Source organism: Cervus elaphus, chromosome 9 (assembly GCF_910594005.1).
Source record: "Cervus elaphus chromosome 9, mCerEla1.1, whole genome shotgun sequence".
In the NCBI taxonomy this organism is placed as follows: domain Eukaryota; kingdom Metazoa; phylum Chordata; class Mammalia; order Artiodactyla; family Cervidae; genus Cervus; species Cervus elaphus.
The window spans coordinates 23,693,702-23,719,214 of NC_057823.1; the positions used below are offsets into that span (position 1 = coordinate 23,693,702).

Sequence of the window (25,513 nt, forward strand, 5' to 3'; positions counted from 1 at the left end):
TCTTGCCACTCATCCAAGACAGTCTTCCATCCCGTTGGTCTTCCCTCTTTGCCTCCACGGCAGCCAGCACTGATCTATACAACAGGCTTCTCTCATCTGCATTGCAACCTCTCCTGTTTCTCTACCTGACTCCACTCGGCAGGCTCACGTCCAGCCAGGACACCGCCCCTCCCCCACTGCCCCAACCTCATGAAATCAATCACTCAGCGAGCCTTTAGGAAATTTAATAAGCTTGGTCTTTTTTTTTTCCCCCTTTTTGTCTGTGGACTTTTTGTTAGGTTTTCATAGGAAGAGGTGTTTGTGAGAGAACTATTTGCGGTGATGATATCTCATGTTTTTGTAGCTTTTTAATGAGCACAGAGGAAAGGGGAGTCAGAGAGCCTGTGGGTGGAGGGGGGGCGGTTGAGGCAAGAAGCTGATAAACATGGGTGATACCCAGGGAAACAGATACAGACATGTACATGAAAAAAAGAAACTTCCAATCACTTGTGACTTGTATAGTTAAAACAAGTACAGGTTTTCAGTGCAGTGGGGAATCTCAGATTAAATACCAGAACAGAGAAAGGTCATTAGTGCAAAACCCAGGGAAATCTAGGCAAAATTGATTACAAGTGTTTATGTTCATTTTAATGTCAATTTCTTTTTTTTTTTTTTTTTTTTCCTTTTGGCCACACTGTACAGCATGTAGGATCTTAGTTCCCCGACCAGGGATCAAACCCATGCACCCTTCAGTGGGAGTGCAGAGTCTTACCCCCTGGTCCACCAAGGCATGCATAATAAGTCTCTTCAGTTGTGTCTGACTCTGTGACCCTATGGACTATAGCCGGCCAGGCTCCTCTGTCCATGCGATTCTCCAGGCAAGAATACTGGACTCGACTGCCATGCTATCCTCCACAGTATTGAACCCATGTCTTTTACATCTCCTGCATTGGCAGGCAGGTATTTTACCACTAGCGCCACCTGGGAAGACCAAGGATGGTCCCTAATGTCAGTTTTTTTAGTTTTAATCACTATGCTATGGCAATGCAAGGTTTGAACACTAGGAGGCACTGGGTGAAGGGTGTACCGGGACCCTGTGCCATCTTCGCAATGAACAGGATTCTGAAATCACCTTTCTTAGTTAATAGAGGTAGAGTGGGGAAAACAGCAAAGCCTGATGTAGACATGAGCCAGCCACCCGGAACACGTTAACCTCTGCTTTACTCAAGAGCCACGCATATTCAGATAATGGGGAACAGCTGTTTCCCTGGTCCCACTGTTACACCCATGTGATGTGCTTATGACCAAAGAGAAGCAGCCAGGAGCGGAAAGGTGGTGCCTAAGATCTGTGTGGGGCTCACAGCTTCAAGTTAATTAATTCGGCCTCCCAGCACCCCCACGGGGAGGGGGCCAGCAGGAGTATCCCCACTTTATAGATGAGGACACTGTGGCTTGAAGAGACAGCTCTTATCTGTTTCTGTCATTCTCTCCCTCTTTCTCTACCTCTGTATCTCTTTGTCTCTATCTCTGCCTCTCCACGTCTCTGTCTCTGAACCTCTGTGTCTCTATAGGTGTCTGTCTCCTTCCCCCACCCCCTGTCTACACACACACAGAGTACATGGAATTCAGGAATTTCCCCCACTCTGTTGGTGGGTCTCTATCACGAAATGCGCATGGCTCCCCAGGACCCTGCAGAAAGGTAGAGCAGGTGAGCCGTGGGAACAGGGACGGAGAACTCTGAACCATGCCCCAGGGCAGGAAGAGATGTGAGAGGGGGAAGTGACCGGGTCCAGGCCCCAGCTCCCCTGGAGCCAGCCACAGACCCACAGGCACTTCCCGCCTCCTTGCCGCTGGTTTCTCTCTCTTTCCTGGACTCCACGGATGGAAGCAGATGCCCAGACCCTCACATCCTCCTTCAGGAAGGACACACACCTGTGTGTGGCCGTGGGCTCCCCCCAGGGTCTCTTTCCTGCCACCCATGTCTGTGGTACCAGGAGCAGACCTTTCTCCATGAATCCTGTGCCGAGTGGGGTGCCCAGACTTAACCAAAGGCCACCCAGCTCGCCTCCCTCTGAGGCTCTTCCAGTTCCACACTTTACACTCTGAACTTTGAGAATCCTGCCTTGAACACACACACATGTCCTCTCTGGTGGGCTGTGGGGTCCGCCCCTCCAGTCCCTCACTGCAGGCGCATCAGTAGCAACACTTAAGAAACAGGGAGAGTGAAGTCGCTCAGTCATGTCCGACTTTGTGACCCCATGAAATGTAGCCCGCCAGGCTCCTCCATCCATGGGATTTTCCAGGCAAGAATACTGGAGCGGGTTGCCATTTCCTTCTCCAGGGGATCTTCCCAACCCAGGTATCGAACCTAGGTCTTCCGTATTGCAGGCAGACTCTTTACCTGATCAGATCACAGTGAATCAAAACACCTGACTGGCTATTTGGTGGGACAGGAGGGCTACACGTGGCATCCTGGGGGGTCCCAGGGACTCCATCCCCACTTCCCAGACAAGCAAACTGGGAGGGGGTCCACACACACAACCACCCACAAAATCATACAGGATCTCACAGTGCAGTCACGGTCACACAGACAGGCAACGTACAGGCAACCCCACGCTTGAGACCACACAATTATGCACAATCGGCTCACACACCACGCGTGCCGCAGGTAACTGACTATGACCCCATTCGAAATCCAGGCCTTGTGAGCACCCCACTCCAAATCCTGGTCGGTTTTTCACGCCCTAGCAAGGGACTGGCTGAAAGAAGCCACAGGGAGGAGAGCAGAGAGACCCTCCCCAAACCCCCGGAGACCTCCCCGTCGCTGCTCCCGCACCCCGTTTTCTGCCGCCCCATTCCCACGCCCCCACGCGGGTTTCCTCGAGCTAATGGTGGGAAGGCAGGAGAGCGGCCTCTGGGCACAGGGAGCCCTCGGGATCGGGAAACACACAGGGCCCCCGGCCGCGTCTGCAGAGCAAGGCCTCATTCACACTCCCCGAGGGCGTCTACACAAGCTGGGCCGCATCGGCACCGCACCTGCTCCGTCTATACAGCCTGAACCCAGGCGTGGGGAGAGGGCGGCCACCTCATATCGGGAGGCCCCAGACTCACCGCTCTCAGCCCGAGGCTGCACAGCGCGACCCGACGGCTCCCTCCACAACCCACCGGGACTCCAGCGGCCTCGGGGATGGGGCGGGCCTGGGGGCGGCACCAGGTGGGAGCACCGCCTTCCCCCGACCCGGGCAACTCCTGGGCTGGCCGCCCTCCTCCTACATCACAGGCCCCCAAAGTACCCCTCCCCCCATCACCGCCCCCCACGCGGCACCCCTCCCCATCACTGTCCCCAACGCGGCACCCCTTCCCCTGCTCACCTGAGACCCACCCGCGCCTCTCCCGACTCCCCGAGGCTCCGAAAGGACAACTGGGTGTGGGCCGTCCTGCGCACCTGGTCAGGAGCCCAGGTGGATCCCATGAAGGAGCTGGGCCGGCGGAGGGAGGGAGTGGGGGCGCCGGGTTCTGGCCCCTCGGATTCTCTGGGAGCTGGGAAAGCCAGTGCCGCGGAGGTAGAGGGTGTGGCCTCCGCAGGTGAGCCCACGTGGGCAGGTGACCTGGGACAGAGGGCAGCGGAGGACAGCAGAGAGCTGGGGGGAGGGGTGTGTATGTGACTATCCAGGGTAGTTTATTAAAGGAACTTCTACATTGTAAAATGGTTTCAGAGTTTTGAAAGATTCCTGAACATAGTTTGGAGAGCTCCTATATACTTGGTCCAAGGTCCCTGCGTACCTGACAGCTTGCTTTAGCGTGGTGGTTCGTGGGCACAGTTACCAACCATAGTCCCTAATCCCTTAGGCTAGAACTGGGTGCATTCCCCTTGGAGCTCCACAGGAGGAGCCCCTGACCCCTGGCTCCACTCCCTCCTTCCCTTAGAGCAGCCTCAGAGCTTTCCAGAACTTTAGTCCCCTCACCTGCAGGTGATATACCTTGCCCACCTGGCTGGAAACTCCCACCCCTCTCCAGGCCACAATCCAGCCTCCTGTCACCTCCCCATCAGAGCCCCAGACAGACTGTCCAGTGTCCCTCAGGCTGGATGGTCACCTCCTCCAGGAAGCTTTCCCTGCCACCTGCCCCCGAAGGATAGAGCTGGGGGCTGCTCCCTTGCTGACCCTCGGACACACTGCCTTCATAGACAGACATGTCCCAGGCCTGAGCAGAGGACTTGGTGCAAAGCAGACGTGCGGTGAACCAGTGAGTGAACGAGCAGGTGGATAGATGAGAAATACACAAGATCTGGTCTGCTTAGTGGAAGAGAATTGCTGTGCTCAGGTCCGCTTCTTAGCTCAAACACTAGATGCTGCTGTCGATGTGGTGAGAGGTACAGCCTGGTGGGAGCCTGGAGGAGCTGGGCCTGGAAGCCTGAAGGAGGGTCTGGCATCAGCTGACATACTCCAGTGCTCCCACGGGCAGTGAGTGAAGTGAAAGTCACTCAGTTGTGTTTGACTCTTTGCGACCCCATGGAATTCTCCAGGCCAGAATACTGGGGTGGGTAGCATTTCCCTTCTCCAGGGGATCTTCTCAACCCAGGGATCGAACCCAGCTCTCCGCATTGCTGATGGATTCTTTACCAGCTGAGCCACAAGGGAAGCCCAGTGCTCCCGTGGACAGGCAGGGATCTTAATGGCTGGGGCTGCTGCCTGTCTTTGCCCAGCTTCTTGCTAAGCAAAGGATTTGCATTATTATTTACTTATATTTCACTTTATTGATGCCTTGAAATTGCAGTGCTGGAGAAGACTCTTGAGAGTCAATCCTAATGGAAAGCAACCCTGAATATTCATTGGGAGGACTGAAGCTGAAGCTCCAATATTTGGGCCACCTGATGTAAAGAGTCCACTCATTGGAAAAGACCCTGATGCTGGAAAAGATTGAGGGCAGAAGGGGAGGACAGAAAATGAGATGATTGGATGGCATCACCAACTCAATGGACCTGAGTTTGAGAAAAGTCCGGGAGATGGAAAAGGACAGGGAAGCCTGGCGTGCTGCATGCAGTCCATGCAGTCGCAGAGTCAGATATAACTTAATGACAGAACAGCAACCATTTATTTTTAATTGGAGGATAATTTACAATGTTGTGTTAGTTTCTGCCATACATCAAATGTGAATCAGCCATAGGTATACAGATGTCCTCTCCCACCTCCTACCCTATCCCACCCCTTTAGGTTGTCAGAGCACGGGCTAAGCTCCCAGCATCATACAGCAAATGCCCACTAGCTGTTTTACATATGGTAACGTGTATGTTTCAGTGCTGCTCTCTCAATTCCTCCCACCCTCTCCTGTCTCTGCTGTGTCCATAAGTCTGTTCTCTATATTTTTAACTGATTGTGAATAAGTATGTTATGATCTCTGAAAATGACACGAACACACGTTTTGGTGTCCACCAAGTTTTTGGCCACAATCACACCTGTCTGCTTAACTGTTGTCTGATGTTTCTGGTTACATCGCTGGGTTGACCGGTCGTGACAGCGACCATGTGGCTCTAAAAGGCTCCAACAATGACCACCTGGTTCTTTACTGACAGCCTGAGGTTCCTGCCATGGGTGATTCCGTCCCTGCTTCTTAGATCAGCACAGGCAAGCTGACAGCATCAAACGCAGGCAACAGACCCTACTACTTGCCCCTCCCCACGAGGCCCCCGGTCGTCAGAACAAGTGGCTGTCCAGCGGCAAAGCTGAAACCTGGCTTGGGTAGCACTACCCACATAGGCTGCGGGTTTGCTCAGGACGTGTCCCTCCACACAGGAATTGCTGCAGGACCAAGGCCTCCTGGGTGCGGCCCACCACGGGCTTCCCCTCACAGCTTCCCTGCGCCCCCCCGCCCCGCCCATTTACTCCCAACCCACTAAACCACAGAAAAGTCAAACGCCCGGGCATAAATATCAAAAGCTGTGTTTAATTACAAGATTCAAACAGAAGCAAGGCAGAAACTGCAAATGGAAACTTCAGGAACTAATATCCCGCTTTGAATTCCTTGACATTTGTCAAACTTCAGAAACAGGAAAAAAAAAAGAGAGAAATGCCATCCGCGTTCGAACATTGACGACGTACAAAATGGCTTACAGGAAGGCGTGGTCCTCCGGGAAGGACGGGGTCCGCTCGGACCCTCCCTCCCCTCCCCCCCTGCCCGGTGGCTGCCTCCCCGTCCCGCCTCCGAGGCCAGGGGCTCCCGTGGGGTGGGGCGGGGCAGGTCCAGCTGCGCCACCCCAACCCAACCGCGGGGTCACCTGTTCTTCTTAGGAAACACAGAAACAGGTGGTAGACGTCTTCTGGTTTTTTTTTTTTTTTTTTCAGAAACAAACATGGTTTCTTCCTCGGAGGCGTGGCTGAGACGTGAGTCTGGCGCTGGTATCAATTGGAATGGATCATGGTTTGGAGACCGGCGGGACGGGAGGGACGCGGAGCCAGCGTGCGGTCGAAGGGTCTGGGCCTCGCCTCTCGTCGTGGACGTGAAGGAGTAGGCCGGGGCCCTGGCGGTCACAGCCCCGGATGCCTGTCCGGGCGGTGGCTCCCTGGCCAGCCCGACGTGGGGGCGGCGGCATCTCCGTCCTGAGGTTCAGAGAACCCTGTCTGTGAGGTAGAAGACGTAAGCCAGTTCCAGAGCCCCCCTCCCACATTCCGGAAGCTCTCCGCCCGCCCGGGGTAGCTGGAGGCCCAGGTGCGTGCACTGATGGGGTGCTGAACGTGCAGGTGACCGCGGCAAGGGTGGGGGCCGAGTTCCTCTAAGCGGAAAGGCAAAATAGGGCCACCGGCCTGGCGCCAGCCACCCCCCTGCTTCGGAGGAGCAGTCCGAGGGGCTCGCACCCCAAGAGGCGACACTACCAAGATCTCAAAAAGCCGTGGCCATTTATTAAAACATGGAGGAGCTGGAGCACAGGGGCTGTGCGCTCACCGCTGGGGCCCAACCCCACCGGACCAGCGACAGCCCCAGTCCAAGCCCCGGGGGCCCTGCGGACCAGAGCCCCTCCCTCTCCCGCCCCCGACCCCAGGGAAGCAGCAGCGGGGTAAGCACCAAACTGGGCATGTCTGAGGCCACCGGCGGGGGTGCCGCTCTGCCCTCCCCAGGACACCACCGCGCAGGAGGTGGATCGCGCGTGGGGGTGGCCTCTGCCGGCCGGGGGCTTCACGGCCACGCGAGCTCGGAGCAGGGCTGGGGGCCGGGGTGCGGCCGGCGGGCTGGAGGAGGACGTGCGCATCGGCCAGACCAGAGCACCAAGTTGGGGGCCGCGCGGGTCCAGTCCGGGGGCGCGGCGCCGAGTCTGCACCCTCCCCTAGGCCGAGGGGCCGGATGGGGCCGAGAGGCGTTCGGGTTCCTGGGGGGGCGCGTCTGCCTCGAGCTCCTTCTCGGGCGCAGACGGTTCTGGGGTCTGCTCCGCCGGCGGAGGGGTTGGGACCGCGTCTTCGCCAGGAGTTTCCCGGCCTGGGGCGGGGGCGGGGGCGGCGTCGGGGTCGGCACGGGGTTGCTGCGGGCCGTCGGCGGGGGCGGGCGCCCAGGGCGACTGAGGTAGGTCCTTCTGCGAAGGAGAGGCCTCGGGTTGGCGTGGCAGCGGGGTTGACGGGAGGGCAGGGGAGCCCCCGAGGGTGGGCTCAGACCGGGAGAGGGGCTGCGCTGAGACCTGCACCACCACCACCACCACCACAGGGACCCCGCGAGGGCGCGACCTGACTGCTCTGGCTTGTTCTCCCTCGGGAACCTTCCAGAACCCACCCACCCGCTCTGGGCCGAGCCAGGCCTTGGGGAGTGAGAGCTCTGAGGAGGGTGGGCACTGAGCCCCAGAGGCCTTCCCGAGAGCCTGGGGGAGGGTCCAATTGTAGGCGGACTGAAGGGGGAGCTGGAGGCCCGGGAGACACAGGCCCCGGGGATGGAGGGGGTTTCCCAAGGGCCAGCCATCCATCCCTGAGTTCCAGGACTACAACGGCCCGTCCTGCACAGGGCGCGGCCTCCGTCCGCACTCCTCTATGGTTTCAGACAAGAACAGGGCCCAGCTTGGGCCTCGCCCACCCCAAAGCAGCAAGAAGCTAAAGTGGAAACCCGCTTCCCAGCGACACCCGCACAGGTACCCCTCCCCGCATGCCTCCCCACCTCAGCAGTGGCAGGAGGGGAGGAAACCCAGCACCCGGGACGAGGGCTGTGGGATTTAGGTGTGAGGCTAGGAGGGCTTACTCAACTTTAACTCTAGTTAGGGCTTATTAGGCTATTACTGCTCGCAGACAGTCATAGCAAACTGGTATTCACCGCTAAGCCGCCGCCCGTCCAGAACACGCCCAGCTCCCTGCGCCAGAGCGCCAGGGCACAGCTGGTGACGAGCGTGCAGGGCACGAGGTAGAGGAGGGCGGGCTGGCCACGCTGCATGAGGGCCAGCGCCATAAACGTCACCAGGAGCCCGATGCCATAGGCTGCGGGGACAGAGACGGGCAGCGTGTCACCCCACGGTGACTGTGACGCAGCGGGAGTCGATCCTCCCCACCTTCCAGGACATGCCCCACCGCCCAGCTGGGGCAGGCAAGAGCCCACGCAGGGGTCAGCCCCAAAACTGGGCCGGGGGGGCCACCATGGGAGGGCCTGGAATCCTTGGGGTGGCTGAGAAGGAGCTGCAGAGGTGTCCGGATATCTCCGTTTTATAAACTTCTAATCAGAAGAATAATCTGAACCAAAGTAACATACATACAGAATTAGGAAATCTTTCCTGAGTGATCACATGAAAGCCCTGAAGGGTGAGATGGCGTCTACACTTGGCACTCCTCATTCAGAATAAACATGGTGTTATTTAGGGCTGTGTGAAGGCAACCGTGCACGGATAGCGCGAGGATGGGCATACAACACGGCAAACGCGATGAGGAGTTAGAAAGGGTCGCCTGAAGCCAGCAGAGGGTGTGGTACTGCACTGACCGCTGTACAACTGCACAAGTGCAGTTACTTCCAGGCCAAGAGCGTCATCTCCAGCACAGGCCTCCACTCCAGGCCACTTGCCCTGCCCCTCACCTCCATGTTACTGAGCAATAGGATTGTGCTGGGAGAGTCCAGATTATCAACTGTGGACTCTCCACGTATCCTGAAGTGATCCATCGGAACAAACTAGGGATCTCAGTGACAGGAACTACAGGACAATCGGACACACGGTTCAAAGGAAGGACCTTGTGGGTGCACGTGGACAGGCTGAGCCTGGGGACTGTGACCCTGGGGGCCGGCCTGGAGGACAGGTCTCCACCTCAGGAAACCAGGGAAAGGGCGGACAGCAGTGGCTCCAAAGTACGCCAGATGGGAAAGCCAGCCTGTGTCCGCCTGGCCCACTGGTGGCTGTGGCAGGGCCTGTGCCCTCTGCAACCCCACTCATCCTGAAGAGCTGACCCAGTGGGACAAGAGAAGTGGTCTGGACCATCTTAGAAACCACCAGGCTCGACAGAAAATGAGGAAGCATCCTTTTGGTGTCAATGAATTTGCAAACGAAACAAACTGAAGACAAAAGGAAAAAGAGAAAGACAAAGACCAAAAAGAAAAGAGAAACAGTAACCACAGTGTAAAGTGAGGAGGCTGTGATGTGGGTGGAAGACCGGGCGGTGGGCTTACCGATGGTACAGGCCACGAAGTAGACCCTGGAGGACTGCACCTGGATGTCGAAGCGGTGGCAGTAGGCCACGAGCAGCCCTGCAGAGACAGGCCATGTGCAGAAGCTGTGGGCAGAGGCCTGGCCATGCCCCAGCTGGGCAACAGGGTTTCCATGGAGGGATGGGGCACCACCATGGAGAGGGCCCAGTGCTACCCTGGACTCCTGGCAGGTGACTGAGACCTCAGGCCAGTGCCAACCCCAGCCTGGAAGCCACCTGGTGAGGCGCCACCTGGGAGGGGTCGGGCCTTGGGGACAGAGAAGCTGGAGAGGGGGGCAGGTCTGTGCAGCTGGGACCATGCTCCGTGGAGTCACCTCCCGCCGCCCTGGCCCACCCAGCCAGGCTCCACCTCTGCCCCCTGACCCACCAGCCCCTCTGGCCCAGCACCGCCAGAGACCCCCAGGCCACCCAAGCCCAGCCCCAGTACCTGGGACCAGGATGTCCCCGAAGCCCAGGAGGGAGAAGGGGCGGTCACACAGGGCCAGTGGTGAGGCGTTCAGTCTGGGAACCTTCAGCACCATGGGCAGCTGCAGAGAGGGGCAGTGTCTCCAATACCCGCCAGCCCTGCTCCCTGCACACTCAGCACTTCGCCGCAGGATACCCCTACCTTCTCATGGGTGGCTGAGTCCGAAGGCCCGGTCGCCACCTCCACCATAATGCTGTTCCCGCTCTAAGAGAAGGGGGACGCTGCGTCAGGAGGGGCTAAATGCAGCAGCCGGACCAGAGGGCAGGGCATGGGCAGGCTGGGGTGGGCACATGGGGTGTGGGCAGGCAAGGGCAGGGCACGGGCTGCGGCAGGGCCCACCTTGGTCAGGAAGGGCGTGATGAACACGAAGAAGACGTCGTAGATGAACAGCACCAGCAGCAGCAGTGTGCAGGCCTACGGACAGATGGACCAGGCGTCCGGAGGGCTGCCCTCCACCCAGGGACCTCCGCCAGCTCTGCCCCACCCCCACCCCTGCCCAGGGTGCTGACACACAGACCCTCCAGGATGCGTCAGCAACCCAGCCTAAGGCTCAGACTTTCCCTGTGGGAAGGAACATCTTGCTACATCAACGAGAACGTCAGAGCATGGGCAGCCGAGGCTCAGGGAGAGCCAAGATCTGGGCTTCTCTCCTTTTTGGCAGCATTGTTCAGCTTGTGGGATTTCTAGTTCCCCAGCCAGGGATGGAACTCTGGCTGTAAACAGTGAGAGAACCAAGTCCTAAGCTCTGGACCAAAAGGGAATCCCCTCCGCTTCCGAGTTCCTGATGGAAAACTCAAGAGACACATGGCTGTGAGCAGCCAGCCCCGAGTTTGGGCAGGTGACACCCATCTTCGCATTTCCCCGTGTCTCTAGGTTCCCGCTGCCGGGGTCCCAGTGCCAGCCTGGTGCTCCAGGAAGAGCCCCATCCTCCTGCCTGTGGGTTTCATCTGGTTTTCCTCCTCTGTTCACCTCCCCCAGCACAGCACCATCACCAGGGAGGATCCCCTCAGCCCAGCAGTCACTGGTGCAGCAGCCATGCCAGGAGGCAGCCCTGTGCTAATCCTCAAGCCCGAGGTGGCCAGAGGGACAGAAAAGCAAAAACCATACCACCTACAAGGGGCCATGCTCAGAGCAGAAGGCCCTGGGCGAGGCCACGTGGCAGGAGGGCAGTAGGCAGACACCAGGAGGCTCCACCCCTCAGCCAGAGCTCCCTGAACCCTAGGGGACCCTCACCTTGAACGTGGGGAGGCGGATGGTCTTCAAGGTGTAGAGGCAGAAGGCGATGCCCAACGCGTCCTGAAGGATCCAAGCCCACCTGGAAGGCGGCACAGCCTCATCCTTCAGCAGGGTCTCCTGAGAGCCTCCACAGGTCAGGCCCCACCCTCCCAGGCCGCCAGGTCCAAGCCACCCAGTGCCCAGCCTCCCACCAAGTGCCAGGGCCCCGTCCCTCTGCAGCAGTGGCCTTCACACCTGGGGCACAGGACGGGGCAGGGGGTGAGCGGGAGGGGGGCCATGCAACTACAGATTCAAACTTCTTTTCAAAAATATCTTTTAAATGATTTAGAAAAACAAAATTCGCACACACACCCCATCTTCATCCAGCCAGGTGCCACACACTCTTGGGAAATAGAGGCTTGGGGTTCTGAGGACAGTCTGGAGCCCTAGGAGGCAGGGCCACTTCCAAATTTGCATGTTAATGCTGTGATGAAGCTCCAGTACTGGGGCTCCCCTGCTGGAAATTGGCTCCCACCACCTGCTCCATCCTCCCTGCCCCTAATCCTCAGAGTTTCATCTGAGCACAGGGTGAGAGTCTCTGGGCCAGGGCACTGGTGGGAACAGTGAAGGCTCACAGGCTGCATCGGTGCCCAGACATGGTAGAAACCAGGGCCTGTTCTAATTTCAAGTGGGGGAGTGGGCCTTCTGGCTGGGACTTAATCTTGAGAGCTCATATTCTTTTTGTGTACAGAGAACTCTAAATATTTTCACGTTTTCCTTCTGCCAGTTAAATCTGTTGTGGCTCCAAACAGCAGCACAGCCAAGAGTGTTTAACAGAGAAGCTCAGAGAAAGTGCCAGATGGTGTTGGTGACAGCAGGGGCGGGGACATGGGGACTGGCAGTGGCTGCCTCTGGGGGGAGGCTGCCCAGGGGACACGGGTGTTTGCAGGCACAGAGCAGTGGGCCCAGTGGCGCCAGGCCACATCTAGGCTGCCGCTGAGCCCATGGCTCCACACCCAGTCAGCAATGCCAGTGGCATCTTCCGCCCAGATTGCAATTGCAGACCCCAGGGCACCAGACAGGCCAGGAGGCAGCTAGGGCTGGGCAGCCATCCGTTGAGCCTGGTCGGCACCTGGATAGCATGCAGTCACTGCGTCCAGAGCACTGACAGCAGGTCTTTTCATAACTGGGAGCTGGCCTGGATCCAAGTGCCCGGGTCAGACAGCTCGGGGAGGCGAGGGAGGTCAGAGCACCTGAGGACAGCACCCTGCTGCCCCCCGCCCCCCTGGGGCGGCGGCACTGCACTCACTGGTCCTCATTCCGGAAGATGCCCCACACCACGCTGACGGCCGCACACAGCAGCGCCAGGAGCAGTGTGCAGACCTGAGGGCGCTTGTGGAAATAGGGCAGGCTGTTGTCGGGGACCCTGCAGGCAGGCAGGGGCATCAGGGCTCTGACCCTTACAGCGCTGTCTGCCCAGCACCGCAGGCTCGGCTCAACTCCCACCCCAAAGCCTCCGATCCATCCCCCTGGTGCCCTACCTGGTGCCCCCCACCCCTACCCAGATCCCAGGGGACCTGACCCTGAATGGGATGTGGGGGGAGGAAGGCCGACTCAGAGCCATCCCCACTTCCCCATGAGCCCCCAGCCAGCACTGAGGGGGCACCTGCTATATGCCTGCACTGTGCCAGACTGACTGAGGGCTCTGGAGAGGGTCCTCAGCCTTGCGGAAGCTGTGGCACCTCAGAGGTGGGGAAAGGGGAGGGGAGAGGCCGAGAGGTGGCAGAGTGGGACCCCTGGGAGTAGAGCCGGTGCGGGCCACCCCGGGGGCTCACCTGCACTTGCAGAACGGCAGCCTCTGCACGAGCGGTGACAAGCAGCTGTAGAGGCCGGTGGAGGAGGCCAGGCAGAAGATGCCAATGATGACATAGACTGGGGGGGAGTTGCGGGGCGGGGGGCAGTGAGGGGCTGAGGGAGGGCTCTGCACCTCCCCTGGCAGGTGGGCGCGCACCAAGGAAAGGGAGGGGCAGCCCCCCCCCCCCAGGCACTCCTTGAAGGCAGGGACCACAGCCTCCACCCCCCACACACACCACCCTGAGGGCTGAGGCAGGGGACCCACCAAGCTGGTCATAGAAGAAGTAGAGCAGCACCAGCATGGAGCAGCACATGACCACGAAGACGCAGATCATGACAGGCGTCACGTCCACAGCCTCGTCCTCCTGCTTCTCGGGCCCATCATCCCGCTTGTGCTTCATGTATCTCCTGGCAAGACGGGCCGGTCAAGGGGCGCCCTGCGGCCGGCACTGCTCCTGGGGCTGCAGGGATGGGGAGGGGCAGGCCGAGGGACAGCGCACCTGGCCCCCATCCAGGCCCACCGTGTGTATGAGGGTCCCCCTGATGAAGGACCCTGCCCCCAGGACCTCACAGGAGGGCACCGGGAGCTCTGGTCTTCACAGGGAGGGCTACCACAGGTGGGGCTCTGGCACCTGGGCCAGGCTGTGGCAGCGTTCTGGGAGGAAGGCTGTGGGTCCCATGGGGCCGCCCTGGCCATGCCCCAACTGTCCTACAGGCTGCCCCGGGCTGCTGGGGCACGCTTTCCTGGGGACGCCCCTGCCTGGATGGGCCAGAACCCGGGGGCCTCTCAGCAGGTCTCCTGGGTGTCATGCTGCCTTTCTCTCTCTATAGAGGCCCCTCTCGTGGTTCCCTGCCCAGGCTGCCTGGCTGGCACCCACCCACGCACATGGGGCACTTACTTCCTGACATCCCGGCTCCCGGCCCAATAGCCCCCGAGCGCGACGGTACCCACGGCCATGAGGAAGATGATGACCATGTTGTAGTCCAGCATGGGCTCCTTGGGGGCATGTAGCGCCGCCCGCACTGCCTGGCCGAAAGTCTGCCTCGGAGAGCACAACGGAGCTAAGGCTGGAGAGACCCCACCTTGCCCCACCCCACGCCCTCTCCCAACACATCTGACCCCAGAGAAGTGGGCCCTGCTGGGACGAGCTAACCAGGGGGATGTGAAGCAGCCGGGAGGCTGACAGTGGGTCCCTTGGTGGGGAGACGGGGAGCCTAGAGTGGGACCCCGACTGTTCCCACCTCACTCGTGCTGATGCTCACCTGCTCTGGACCCGACTCCCCACATCAAAGACGACCAAGCCTTTGGTCAGCCCAGGCCAGGATAGGCCAGGAGGGCATGAGGGGGGCTGGCATTTAGGGTCTCTGGCATGTGGGCAAGGTCGGGGTCTCCTCTCCTGAGGTTCACAGCACTGTGGGCCCATCTCTCCAGGCCCTGGCCCAGCTGCAGATGGTGGGGGGCAGGTGGGGAGCCCTACCTGGAAAATGTCCAGCATGTCTCGGTAGCTGAGCAGGGCCACGGGAATGCCAATCTCCTCATACTGTGTCTTGTTGCCTCCCGGGGGTACCTGTGGGGACAGGGGCAGGAGAGGATGACTGCCCCTGGGTGGGGCACTGCGAGCCACCAACACCCAACCAGCCCTCAGGAGGGTCCTGCATGTGTCGGGGTCCTCAGGGCCAGGAGGGCAAGCCTGTGGGTTCAGCCCCTCCCTCCCAGGGCTGGGTTGGGGGCACCAGTCAGTCTCAGGGAGGAAGAAGCTGATCCACGCCATCCACCCCCTCAGAGATCCTCCCCAGGCCTGGTCATACCCCAAGCACAGCTCTGGGACATGACCCCCTCCAGACCACAGTCGGAAAACCAAGCTCCCTGTCTCCTCCGCCCAGACCCCTGCCTCACACCCTAACCCGGTCCCGCCCCCAGGGCCCCAAGCTGCCCAGGAGGCCTGGGGGCCGCACCAGCGCCTCCTTGCTGACAATGAGCAGCCCGCGGGCCCCGCTGCCCTGGGCGAGCCGCACTTTCTCGTAGAAGGTGCAGTTCCCCCGTGCCACCAGCGGAATCTGGTTGCTGAAGCCTTTGGGGGGGAGGTCAGCAGGAGAGCAGAGCACGGAGCTGGTCCAGTTCCGCACCTGCAGGAGAGACTGAGGGAGGAAGGCCCTCAGAGAGGCAGAGAGGATGGTGTCCCGGGCAGCCAGGTGGCAGGGACCCCACGGGACATCCGGGCCACCAGTGACACCCCCACACTGCCTCACTGCAAGGTCGGGGGGCCAGCCCACACCACGCTCTGCACACAACACACACATGCGCACACGCACACACAACCCACACCCACACCACACAAAGACACACATGCATGCATGTTTGCACACAGCTACAACACACAGGTCCCAATCACCAGGCAGACGGGGGCGTCTGGAGCCCATCACAGACACCACACGGGTAGGCAGGAGCTCTGGCCTTGGTGATGACAATCGATCCACCTGCTAAACCAGGCACTGGGCATCCGTGTTCTCTGGGAGGAGTCAGGCCAGACCAGGGAGCAGCATGTCTGAGCCGCCCCAACAACAGGGATGGGCAGACCCTCCGTGTCACTCGTCTCAGGATTTCTGGCCAGCCACCCCAGCCCAGCATGGTGGCAGGGAAGGGATGCCCCAGACAGGGGACATCCTGCAGCAGTGCCCCAATCTTTTACTTACAACTGAGGAAACCGGGGCCCAGAGAGGCTGGGAGCTCCTCTGGGGTCACGTCCCTCCTCAGACTCCCAGCAGAGCCCTTCCTCCATCCTCAGGGGCCCTCCCCAGGATCCATCCTGCAGAGTCCCCCCAGGGACCCAGGGCAGGAGTGGAGGGAGAGGTGCCTTGGTTGGTGAGCCCCACGGGGAGGGGTCCCAGCACAAGGCTGCCTGCTGGACTCACCGCTTTGCTGAGGTCATGCGGCAGGTGGGCCCACTGTGGGTTGTAGAGGATGCAGTAGTCTCTGCCTTTGGGGCCACCGGTCTCAGATACCACGTGCACCATGCCATACTCACAGGCCACCTGGACAGGGGGTGGAGTCAGAGTAGGCAGGGGCTGGCCCAAGGCCCCGCCCAGCTCTGGATGTCCCGCCCTCTGACAGCGCAGCTGGGGCCCTCAGCGCAGGTGGACACAGCGCAGGAGGGCAGGGCTAAGCCTCCTCAGGGAGATCTGCGCGCTGACTGTGGCTGTGCCAGGGCCTCTCCATGTGGCTCCAATGGCTGAAAGGGAGGAGTAGAGCCACACCACACATACACAGGGCCTGGGCCCACACCGGCCCCTTGGCTTCTTGGAGCCAGAGGGACCCAATGGGACCCCAGCTCTGCACACACCAGTTCCCAGGTCCATCCCTCTGTTCCACCCAGAGGTGAGACACAGACTGTACCCCTCAGTATCCCCCTAGAATCTTCCCCAGACGACAGGCAGGAGCCCCTTTGTGCTGGTGACAGACCCACACCCACCCCAGAACGTGTTGTAGCTGCAGGGGGCGCTCTGACTCAGCAAGGGGTCCCCAGGGGCCACGGCCCCGACAGCGTGCCTGAGACACATACTGGCTCTCAGAAGACCGGGTCCTCTGTGAACAGAGGCCAGGGTCAGCTGGCGGTGGCACAGAGAGGGGCTGGGGTCCCCACCACCCCAGCCCAGCTGGCCCCGCGTCTTGGTGTGTCACCTGGGTCTGCTGGGTGTGTTTGACAAAGCTGTGTTTACAGGGCATGGAGCGCCAGAGAAGCCAGGCATGCAGGGCTGCCACCAGCACTTGAGGGAGGGAAGGTCAGTCAGTGTCGTCCTGCACGTGCCCCTGGCCCAGCCAACCCCTTTCCCTCTACCTGAGGCAGGACTAGGAGCCCCAGCTTCCAGGTTCTCCCCACCACCGTGCCCCACTTAGAGCCCCTGCCACGCCCCACCTTGGGCCATTGCAGGGAGGCTGCGGTCCCTCAACCCCCAGGCTGAATCCAGCCCACCTTCTGTATTTGTCAATAAAGTTTTACTGGAACATGGCTGCCTGGTTCCTGAATGCAGAGCCTATGCTGCTTTCTGCAGAGCCAGGGAGTTACAGCAGAGGCCATGTGGCCCAAAAAGCTCTTAGAAAACGTCTGCTGACCCCTGGTCTATGAGCCCTGAGTCGCTTGTATAACACGGGAATGGCTAGAAGCATTTCTTTTTAATTTAAAAAGGTCACTTAGAAGCGCAAGAGCACACGTCCCAGACCCCACCACCACCACCACCACCGTGTGCCCAGCTGGCGTTCCCTTCAGATATCAGCCTGGGCCTGCGGCAAAGCCCGGAGAGCACAGTCTTGCTGTGGATACGGTCTCCTCCCAGGGGAGGTACAGGACTGGGAGCAGGTCTTCCAAAGGGCCCAGAGCTCTCAGTGCCCCTCCGTCCCCCCATTCCAGAACTGCCCACTCCAGTTTGGAGAATGAGAAAAGCCATTAAGGACAGGCCACCTCCCAATGCATCACAGCCACACAGCAGGTTCAGGAACTTCAAGAGAAGTTATGCTTCAAGATGACACTGACAGCATCCATGCCAGGGTGCTTAGAGAGAAGCTAAGGGGTCCAGATGGGGAGTCTACGAAACACTTGGTGAGTTCTAGGAGAGGGTGGGGTAATCAGGACCTGAGAAACTTAAAAAAGATGTTTAGGTGGAGGAATGTTGGGGAGGGGAGCAGGACAGGAGGGGGGCAGTGGAGGGGTGAAGGGGCAGATGCAGAGTGGGTGAGGAGGGGAGGTGAGGGGTGGGGACAGGTGGGGGGATGGTGGAGGGGTACACGGGCAGGTGAGGGGCAGAGAAGGCAGCCACGCATTCAGATCTGCTGAGTAACAGGCCCCATGTTGGCCACTATATACACAACTTGTACCAATGGCGTGGGGGTGCCCAATCCCTTGTCCAGAGTCACAGAATGATCGGGAGTGAGCTCACGGTGGTGAGCAGGCATTCTCTGGCCCCATGGAGAGCTGGCCATACCCTTGGGTGCCATGAAGAACCATGCCCAGGGGTCTGTACTAGGAAGAGCAGGCCCAGGTGCCCTCCTCACTCACTCCCACACACTCCTTGGTTGCCCACACTCAGGGTGAAGTTCAAAACCCTCAGCCAGCTGGGAATAAAGTGCAAACACCGCAGCACCCTGCTCCGACCAGCCCAGTCCATTCCCCTGGACCCCAGCCCATGGAGGCCACACACCCCGCCTGCCCTTTACCCCATGCTGGAGCCGCTCCCACTGCTGCTGCCTCCACAGCCCCGCCCACCAGAGCACCTGACAGGCCTCCACCTCCCTCAGGTGTAACCACTGGAGCGTCCTACAGGCCATTACAGTGGACCCTCACCATCTTCAGATAAATCATCAGCTCTCAGGAGGTGACGGAAAAGGAAATGGCAACCCACTCCAGTACTCTGGCCTGGAAAATCCCATGGACGGAGAAGCCTGGTAGGCTGCAGTCCATGGGGTTGCTAAGAGTCGGACACGACTGAGTGACTTCACTTTCACTTTTCACTTTCATGCACTGGAGAAGGAAATAGCAACCCACTCCAGTGTTCTTGCCTGGAGAATCCCAGGGACCAGGGAGCCTGGTGACCTGCTGTCTATGGGGTTGCACAGAGTCGGACACGACTGAAGCGACTTAGCAGCAGGAGGCGAGGGGGAGAATGAGACTGATGTACACACTATCATGTATAAAATAGATAACTACCAAGGGCCACTGTACGGGCTTCCCACGTGGCTCAGTGGTGAAGAACCCACCTGCCAATACAGAAGACTCAAGTTGGAACCCTGGGTTGAGAAGATTACCTGGAGAAGGAAATAGCAACCCACTCCAGTATTCTTGCCTGGGAAATCCCATGAACAGGGAACCTGGTGGGCTGCAGTCCACGGGGTCATTAAAGAGCTGGACACGACTTAATGACTAAACAGCAACAAGGACCTACTGTATAGCACAGGGAACTCTACTCAATACTGTGTAATGGCCTATATGAGAAAATAATCTAAAAAAGGGTAGATATATATATAACCGATTCACTGTGCTATACACCTGAAACTAACACAATATTGCAAATCAACCACACTCCAATAAAAATTAAATAAGTATCTGCTATTAAAAAAAAAAAATCACCGTATCTCACACCTCCAGCCCTGCCCTCGTCACCTGCAACTTTCTCCCTGGAACACCTTCTTGACCCAGCAGATTCCTACTCATCCCTCAGAACGCCCCTCCAGGGTTTCCTTGCTTCTTGCTTCAGAAAGACATTCCCAGGCCAACTGTGCCCTTCCTTCTGTGATGTTCTTGTGACCCTTCGCCCACCTATCACTTTGCCATATTTTTTTTTTCCTAAATATTTAGAGAGCTCAAAGTCTCTGCTTCCAGTGGGTCAGACTGCTGAGGAAGACAAGCAAACAGGGCTGGGGGAAGTACTGGGGGCTGGCAAAACAGCTGGGGTTGGGGTGAGCCAGAAAGCTGCTGGGAATGTGGCACCCCTAAGCTGAAACCAGAAACACAATGTTGGGGGGAGTTAGGTTTCAGGGAAACAGAGCCAGGCGAGCAGAGTGCCTTTAATACGTTAGAGCTGGAAGCAAAGGGTAGTTTCCTGTCAGCCGGATCACAGAGTCCTCCTGAATGTGCCAGTGGCTTCCTGGCACCAGAAAGCTCTCATTTGGACACAAGATCTGACACACTTTGAAAGAGATCCCTTCTGCAGGGCTGAAAATGAACTGGGAATTTGGGGGACAAAAGCGACCTTGGAGAGAAGCCAGCAGGCTGAAGCAGAGGTCGAGGGGCTGGCACAGAAAGGTTAATGGCCCGGTTTGTAAGGCTGTTGGGGGGGTGGCACCATTTCCGGAGTTGTGGAATTGGGGAGAGAGGGAGGATTTGGAAAATAAAAAATGCACTCATGATAATGTACATCAACCATCTCCAGGTCTGTCCCCCAGTGGTGACCCTTGAAATTAAGTGACAAACAAGTAGCATGCCCCGCGTTCGTGATCCCCTACATCATCTCGCTGACACCGCACTGTACACTTATCCTCCTTTTGCAGACGACCAACTCAAACCGGGGACCTCCCCTGCCAAGGTCAAGGGAGAAAAAGATGCGGCGGCGATTCGACCCTACTCCAGGACTGGGCTCCTAGCTGCTTCTAGACGCCGCCAGACACTGGGTGCCACGCTGGACAGTTGACTACAACCACGGGGAATGGGGGTAGTATCGCTTTCAAGGGGATGCCTGGGTCAGAGAGGGGTAGCCCCTCGGCTAAGGCCACGGAGTCAGAGATGGGCGTCCCAGAGGCGGCTGGAGACCCCGAGACAAGACCAGCAGGGGCCGGATCGGGAGCGGGGTAGTGGGACCTCAAACTTTAGATTCGGGCGGAACCCAGTCAGCGGAATCCACGGTTGGGAACGGCGTCCAGACAGGGAAGGGAGAAGGGCCGGGGGACAGACCCGCAAGGTCACGGACGGGCCCCAGGCCCGCGGGTTGCCGGCACCGGGGGCGCGGATCCCCTAAGCTGGCCCCAGGCCGGGCAGGGCGGGGTTTTGCGCGGGGCCGGGGAGGGGTGAGGAGCCGGGGCACCGCGGCCGGCGAGGCCAGCGGGGTCGGCGCCACCCTCACCTGGGCCGCGAGGAGAAGGAAGGCCGCTGCGAGCCGCGCCAGCGCCGCCGCCGCCGCCATGTCGCCCGGTCCCCGCCACAGGCGTCGGCAGATGTCTCCCAGCAACGCCCCAGCGCAGAGCGCCGCGCAGGCGCCCTGCGTCTTTCGCGCATGCGCGCGGGGTAGGGTACAAAGGGCGCAGTGGCGGCGCCTGCGCATAGCGACGCGGCGCGACAAGATGGCGGTGAGCGTGCAGCGCGGATGGTGGGGTTGGCGGGGTTCGCCGGGTTGGTGGGGCTGGCGGGGTTGACTGGGCAGAGTCCTGCCGTGCTCGCCGCCTCACAGCGTTCTGCATCCCCTGCAGGATAAAGAGAAGAAAAAGAAAGAAAGCATCTTGGACCTGTCCAAGTACATCGACAAGACCATCCGAGTGAAGTTCCAGGGAGGCAGAGAAGGTGAGGCCCCGCTTCCCTCCCCCTCCTTGAGGAGTAACGAGGTCCACGAGGAGTAACGGGAGGCGGTACTGGTAACGGATGCCTGGGCCGCGCTTTAGGCGCTTGGCTCGGACAACTCGTCCGGCCTGCTGCCGGCGCCGGCGGGTAGGAACGGTTACACCCCGTTTGCAGGTGGGGAAACTGATGCTCGCAAAGGGGCCCATCCTCACCCGAAGCCACAGGGGCTGGGATTCAGGTCTCTGCCTCCTTTGGGTCTTGTCTCACCCAGGCGGCTGCCCCAGCCCCTCACGGGCCCCGTCAGCACCAGGGTTTCTTAGTTTCGGCACTGCTGACATTAAGGACGCATTGTTCTCTGTAGGGGGCCGTCGTGGGCGCTGTAGGGTGTGGAGTAGTATCTCTGGTCCCACCCACTCGATTCCAGGAGCCCTCTAGTCCTGATGACCACAGGCATCCCAGACATGGCCCAGTGTCCCCTGGCAGGGGCAGAATTGCCCCGGTTGAGAACCCGGGCCCTATACTCAATTTCCACGAAGCCACCTGAGGCACCTGCTAAAAGCAAACCTCATCTCCTTGTTCACCGCAGTTCCAGGGTAAAGACTGAGCCTTTTGCTTTTGAGTGAGGCAAACAGCTCTCAGCTGCTCTGGGAAGCTCTGCTTGACTCTGCATCCCAAGTCAGGGTCCTTTGGTATAAGCTCCTGGTAGCAGCTGTCAGGGCTTGGCAGGTTTGTTCAGTTACTGTGAGGCTCTAACTCTGCATCTCCCTCTGAGATCTGGTGAGGAGACTGGCTGGAAAGATGATGCAAGGTTATGTGGAGAGTGCAGTCCAGGGCAGCTCACTGGCTGTGGGACTTTGGGCAAGTTGCTACCATCTCTGAGTCTGTCTCACTTGTCAGAGGCTGTTAATTCCACCTACCTCAGCAGTGGTGGTGAAATTAAAGGGTAACATTGTTAGCCAAGTTCCTGACAGTTAGTGAGCACCCAGTGTTTCACTTATTCAGCTACCTCTGATCTTCACTTTCTTTGTTCCTAAGATGGTGATCCAGACCCCTTCTCTGAGATGTGGACAACTGGGTAGCATCAGAGTGGCTAAAAACACAGTGTCTGCCCGTCTAGGTACCTGGCCCAGTGAGGCTCTGAATCTGAACAAACACTGGCACCATGCCGGCTCTGGGAGAGGAGATGGGGCTCCTGCTTCTCAAGGCGCTTGTGTTTTGTTTTTTGTTTTTTTTTTTTTTAAATTAATTTTAGCTGCATCAGGTCTCAGACTCCAGGCCAGGTCTCTCTAATTGTGCCATATGGGTTTAGTTGCTTCATGGAATGTAAGATCTTAGTTCCCTGACCAAGGATGGAACCCACATTTGCTGGACTGCAGAATGAATTGTTAACCACTTGGACCACCAGGGAAGTCCCTTCTGTTCATTTTCTGTGCTTCAACAACCCATTTTTATCTCTCAGCACCTGTGGTTCCAGACTCTGGGTGCCTCAGGCTCAGGTCTCCGACGAGGTTGCAGTAAGGGAGTGTCTCTGGGAGCCTGTCATCTCAGGTCCGGGGTCCCCATTTTCTGGCAAGTGTTGGCCAGGGACCCTCTGGGCTCCTAGAGGCTGCCCACTGCCCCTGCCACAGACACTGTCCACAGCATGGCAGTTGACTCCTTCAAGGCCAGCAGGAAAATCTCATTTTTTTCAACTTCTCTTTTCAAAAAGGGCCCATCCTTTTAATGGCTCACCTGTCAGGTCGGGCCCACCCAGCATAGCCTCCCTTTAGATTCACTAAGAGTGGACTGACTCGTGGACTTTGATCACACCCACAAAGCCCTCTGTTACAGCCTAACCACAGACTAATGTCTGATCGAGGGTCCCATCCCACACCACAGCGGGGGGTGAGTGGAATGTTGGATGCATCTGAGAATCCCACCCATCTGCTGCAGCACCTCCCCCAGTAAGAAGGGAGGACCCACAGGTGTGGGCTCACTTGCCCGCCTAGGGCCAAGTGCCCAGATATATTATTGATTTGTCACTCTCCATCACCCCCACTTGGTGCGTGCCATCTCAGGGTTGAGGAGGGCTGTAAATAGGAGAGGAAGCAGAGCCAGGGCCTCGCGCTCAGGCAGGGCTGGCAGACTTGTTCTGCAGAAGACCAAACAGGGAACATTTTCAGCTGTGCTGGCCAGACGGTCTCTGTTGCAATTCCTCAACTCCACCATTGCAGCAGCTGAGCCACCACAGTGACATTTAACAAACAAGCGTGGCCGGGCGCCAGTTAAACTGTTTACAAAACAGGTGCAGGCGAATTTGCCGACAGTTGCTGTGGTGACGGTATGGGGTCAGCTGTCACTGCTCGCCTCCCGGGAGCCCTTCCCTTGCTCCCCCTTTGGTCCTCCATCTGTCCTGTCCCTGGAGAGGCTGCTGCCACACCTGCGTCTGGCTGAGGGTGGCCCCTCACCAGTGAGAACACCCCAATTTCATGTGCTGACACCCGCGTGCGGCTCGCACTTCCCCCAGAATGACCACTGATCTTATGCTTGTCCATCTCTCTTCTCTGCTTGGTGATTCCGACAAGCCAGTGGAATCCTGAAAGGGTTTGACCCGCTGCTCAACCTCGTGCTGGACGGCACCATCGAGTACATGCGAGGTGAGTGCAGCTGACGGAGCTCGGAAACGTCCTTGCTAGGCCTGCCTTACTGTTCCTAAGCCGCCACCCACATGCTGATCCACCGTGAACATGGTGCCTGGTGGGTCAGACGGCTGACAGGTGTGTTTGCTCTCCCACTGTCCCAGTGGGGCTCCGTAGACTGTCATCTTGGGACTTCGGGGGTGGAGTGTTTTCTGGATTCACTCATCACGGACCCTGAGCACTTGCTGGAGTTGAAGTGTGCCTGGTGGGGCTAGAAAGGTGCTGCACCCGCCGCGATAAAGCTGGCTCGCAGGGTGCTCGTCCTACCCCCTCTCTCCTGCTGTCCCTGTCTGTCAACTCCCTGCTGCTGGCAAAGGGTCCCCTTCCCTTCTTTTCCCGTCTCCACAAGTCCCCAGACCCTCCAGCTCAGCCTGAGTGTGGCACAGCGGAGCCCCCAGGTTCAGGAGAGAAGGGGGTCTCGCTCCGCCGGGGACTGGCGATGTTGAAGTACACGTTACTCTGGTGCAGAGTAAATGCGGCCACACACGTGTCAGAGGCCACCGGGCAGAGGCCCTCTTTGTGGGAGGAGCAGCCCTGTGGGGCCTCTTGCCCGCTCTTGTTTTCTTTCTCCCCTTGGGGTTTACCCAGAGTCCTGCTGCTGGGGTCCTGGCCCAGCCTCCTCGGGCAGATGACATTCTGGAAAAGGACAGCCTAACCCTGTGGGGCTACTGGGAGAACCACATGAGCTGGTGTGTGCCGTGCACTTACATGGGGTCCCAGCTTGCTGGTCCAGTGAGTTTTTGCCCTCTCCTCACCCCAGAACAGCCCCAGGCCCAGAGCCAGCCAGACCCATCCCTGCAGCTCCAGGAGGGAATGGGCAGGCTTGGACTGCTGTTGTCCTTAGGGTCTGGGAGTGGGGAGTGGCACCCCAACTCAGCCTTTCCCATCGTGCAGTAATCTCTGAGAGGAAGCTCTCCTCCATGTACTGTCACTCCCCGCCCCCTCCCCCAAGCTGGGAACAGCCCGTTGGTGCGGGGGTGAATGGTGGCCCTCCAGGAACTCCCAGATCCTGCAGATGGGTTTTTCTTCTCCCCACCGCCCCTCTGAGCACTCAGTCCATCTCCCCAGGGCTGTGTTCTCATTGTGGAAGGAGGGCAGGCTGCACAGGGCCGTCTCCAGAGCTCTTCCTGAGCCTCTCTGTTCTTCTCCAGAGAAGCTGCCAGTGGACTGGGGGAAGCGGAGGTGGGGGATGAGAGCTTGGCCTGCCTTCCCTCCCCCCAGCGCCCACACCCCACTTCCCACCCAGGCACATCTCCGGGCACCTTCCCACACTGCATCACTGCTGCCCCTCTTCTCCCACAGACCCCGACGACCAGTACAAGCTCACAGAGGACACGCGGCAGCTGGGCCTGGTGGTGTGCAGGGGCACTTCGGTGGTGCTCATCTGCCCGCAGGACGGCATGGAGGCCATCCCCAACCCCTTCATCCAGCAGCAGGATGCCTAGCAGCCAGGCCACCCATCTGAATGGAACTCTTTTTGTATAACTTACATTTTTGTTTTCTTAATAAAATTGCAAACCTCAAGTGTCCAGGAGCCCTGGAATCTTCCTTTCAGCTTTGGTGTTCTGGCAAAACCCGGACCTGGGGATCTGGTTCATCTGGCAGAGCTTGAGCACTGGCCGGGGACTT

At 59.0% G+C, this 25,513-nt stretch overlaps 3 protein-coding genes across 7 annotated transcripts in view; 1 reads left to right on the forward strand and 2 right to left on the reverse strand.

The window, feature by feature from the left end:
* TMPRSS9 (transmembrane serine protease 9) overlaps positions 1 to 3,456 on the reverse strand; it is a 56,414-nt gene extending 52,958 nt beyond the window's left edge. Inside the window, exon 1 of the mRNA XM_043912082.1 lies at positions 3,351 to 3,456. Coding sequence (XP_043768017.1) covers positions 3,351 to 3,451 — 101 coding nt within the window. The 5' untranslated portion in view covers positions 3,452 to 3,456. The remainder of the gene's footprint in view (positions 1 to 3,350) is intronic.
* Positions 3,457 to 5,901: 2,445 nt separating this feature from the next.
* On the reverse strand, positions 5,902 to 20,904 carry SPPL2B (signal peptide peptidase like 2B). 5 transcript variants are annotated; one of them, XM_043912085.1, is made up of 15 exons: positions 20,776 to 20,904; positions 16,081 to 16,200; positions 15,124 to 15,306; positions 14,646 to 14,735; positions 14,067 to 14,206; positions 13,433 to 13,575; positions 13,149 to 13,245; positions 12,623 to 12,739; positions 11,332 to 11,413; positions 10,438 to 10,512; positions 10,240 to 10,302; positions 10,060 to 10,159; positions 9,595 to 9,672; positions 8,263 to 8,423; positions 5,902 to 7,540 (listed from the first exon to the last, which is right to left on the reverse strand). In XM_043912085.1, the coding sequence occupies exons 1-15, from the start codon at positions 20,833 to 20,835 to the stop codon at positions 7,298 to 7,300; spliced, it is 1,752 nt and encodes a 583-aa protein (XP_043768020.1). In that variant the 5' UTR covers positions 20,836 to 20,904; the 3' UTR covers positions 5,902 to 7,297. The 5 variants fall into 5 exon arrangements, with proteins under 5 accessions (XP_043768020.1, XP_043768018.1, XP_043768019.1 ...); XM_043912088.1 differs by having other exon boundaries at positions 7,402 to 7,540; positions 8,196 to 8,423; XM_043912083.1 differs by lacking the exon at positions 8,263 to 8,423.
* Positions 20,819 to 25,408, forward strand: LSM7 (LSM7 homolog, U6 small nuclear RNA and mRNA degradation associated). The gene is made up of 4 exons (XM_043912089.1): positions 20,819 to 20,998; positions 21,119 to 21,209; positions 23,771 to 23,842; positions 25,187 to 25,408. Exons 1-4 carry the CDS (start codon positions 20,834 to 20,836, stop codon positions 25,327 to 25,329), a joined length of 471 nt encoding a protein of 156 aa, XP_043768024.1. The 5' UTR covers positions 20,819 to 20,833; the 3' UTR covers positions 25,330 to 25,408.
* Positions 25,409 to 25,513: the final 105 nt, after the last annotated feature.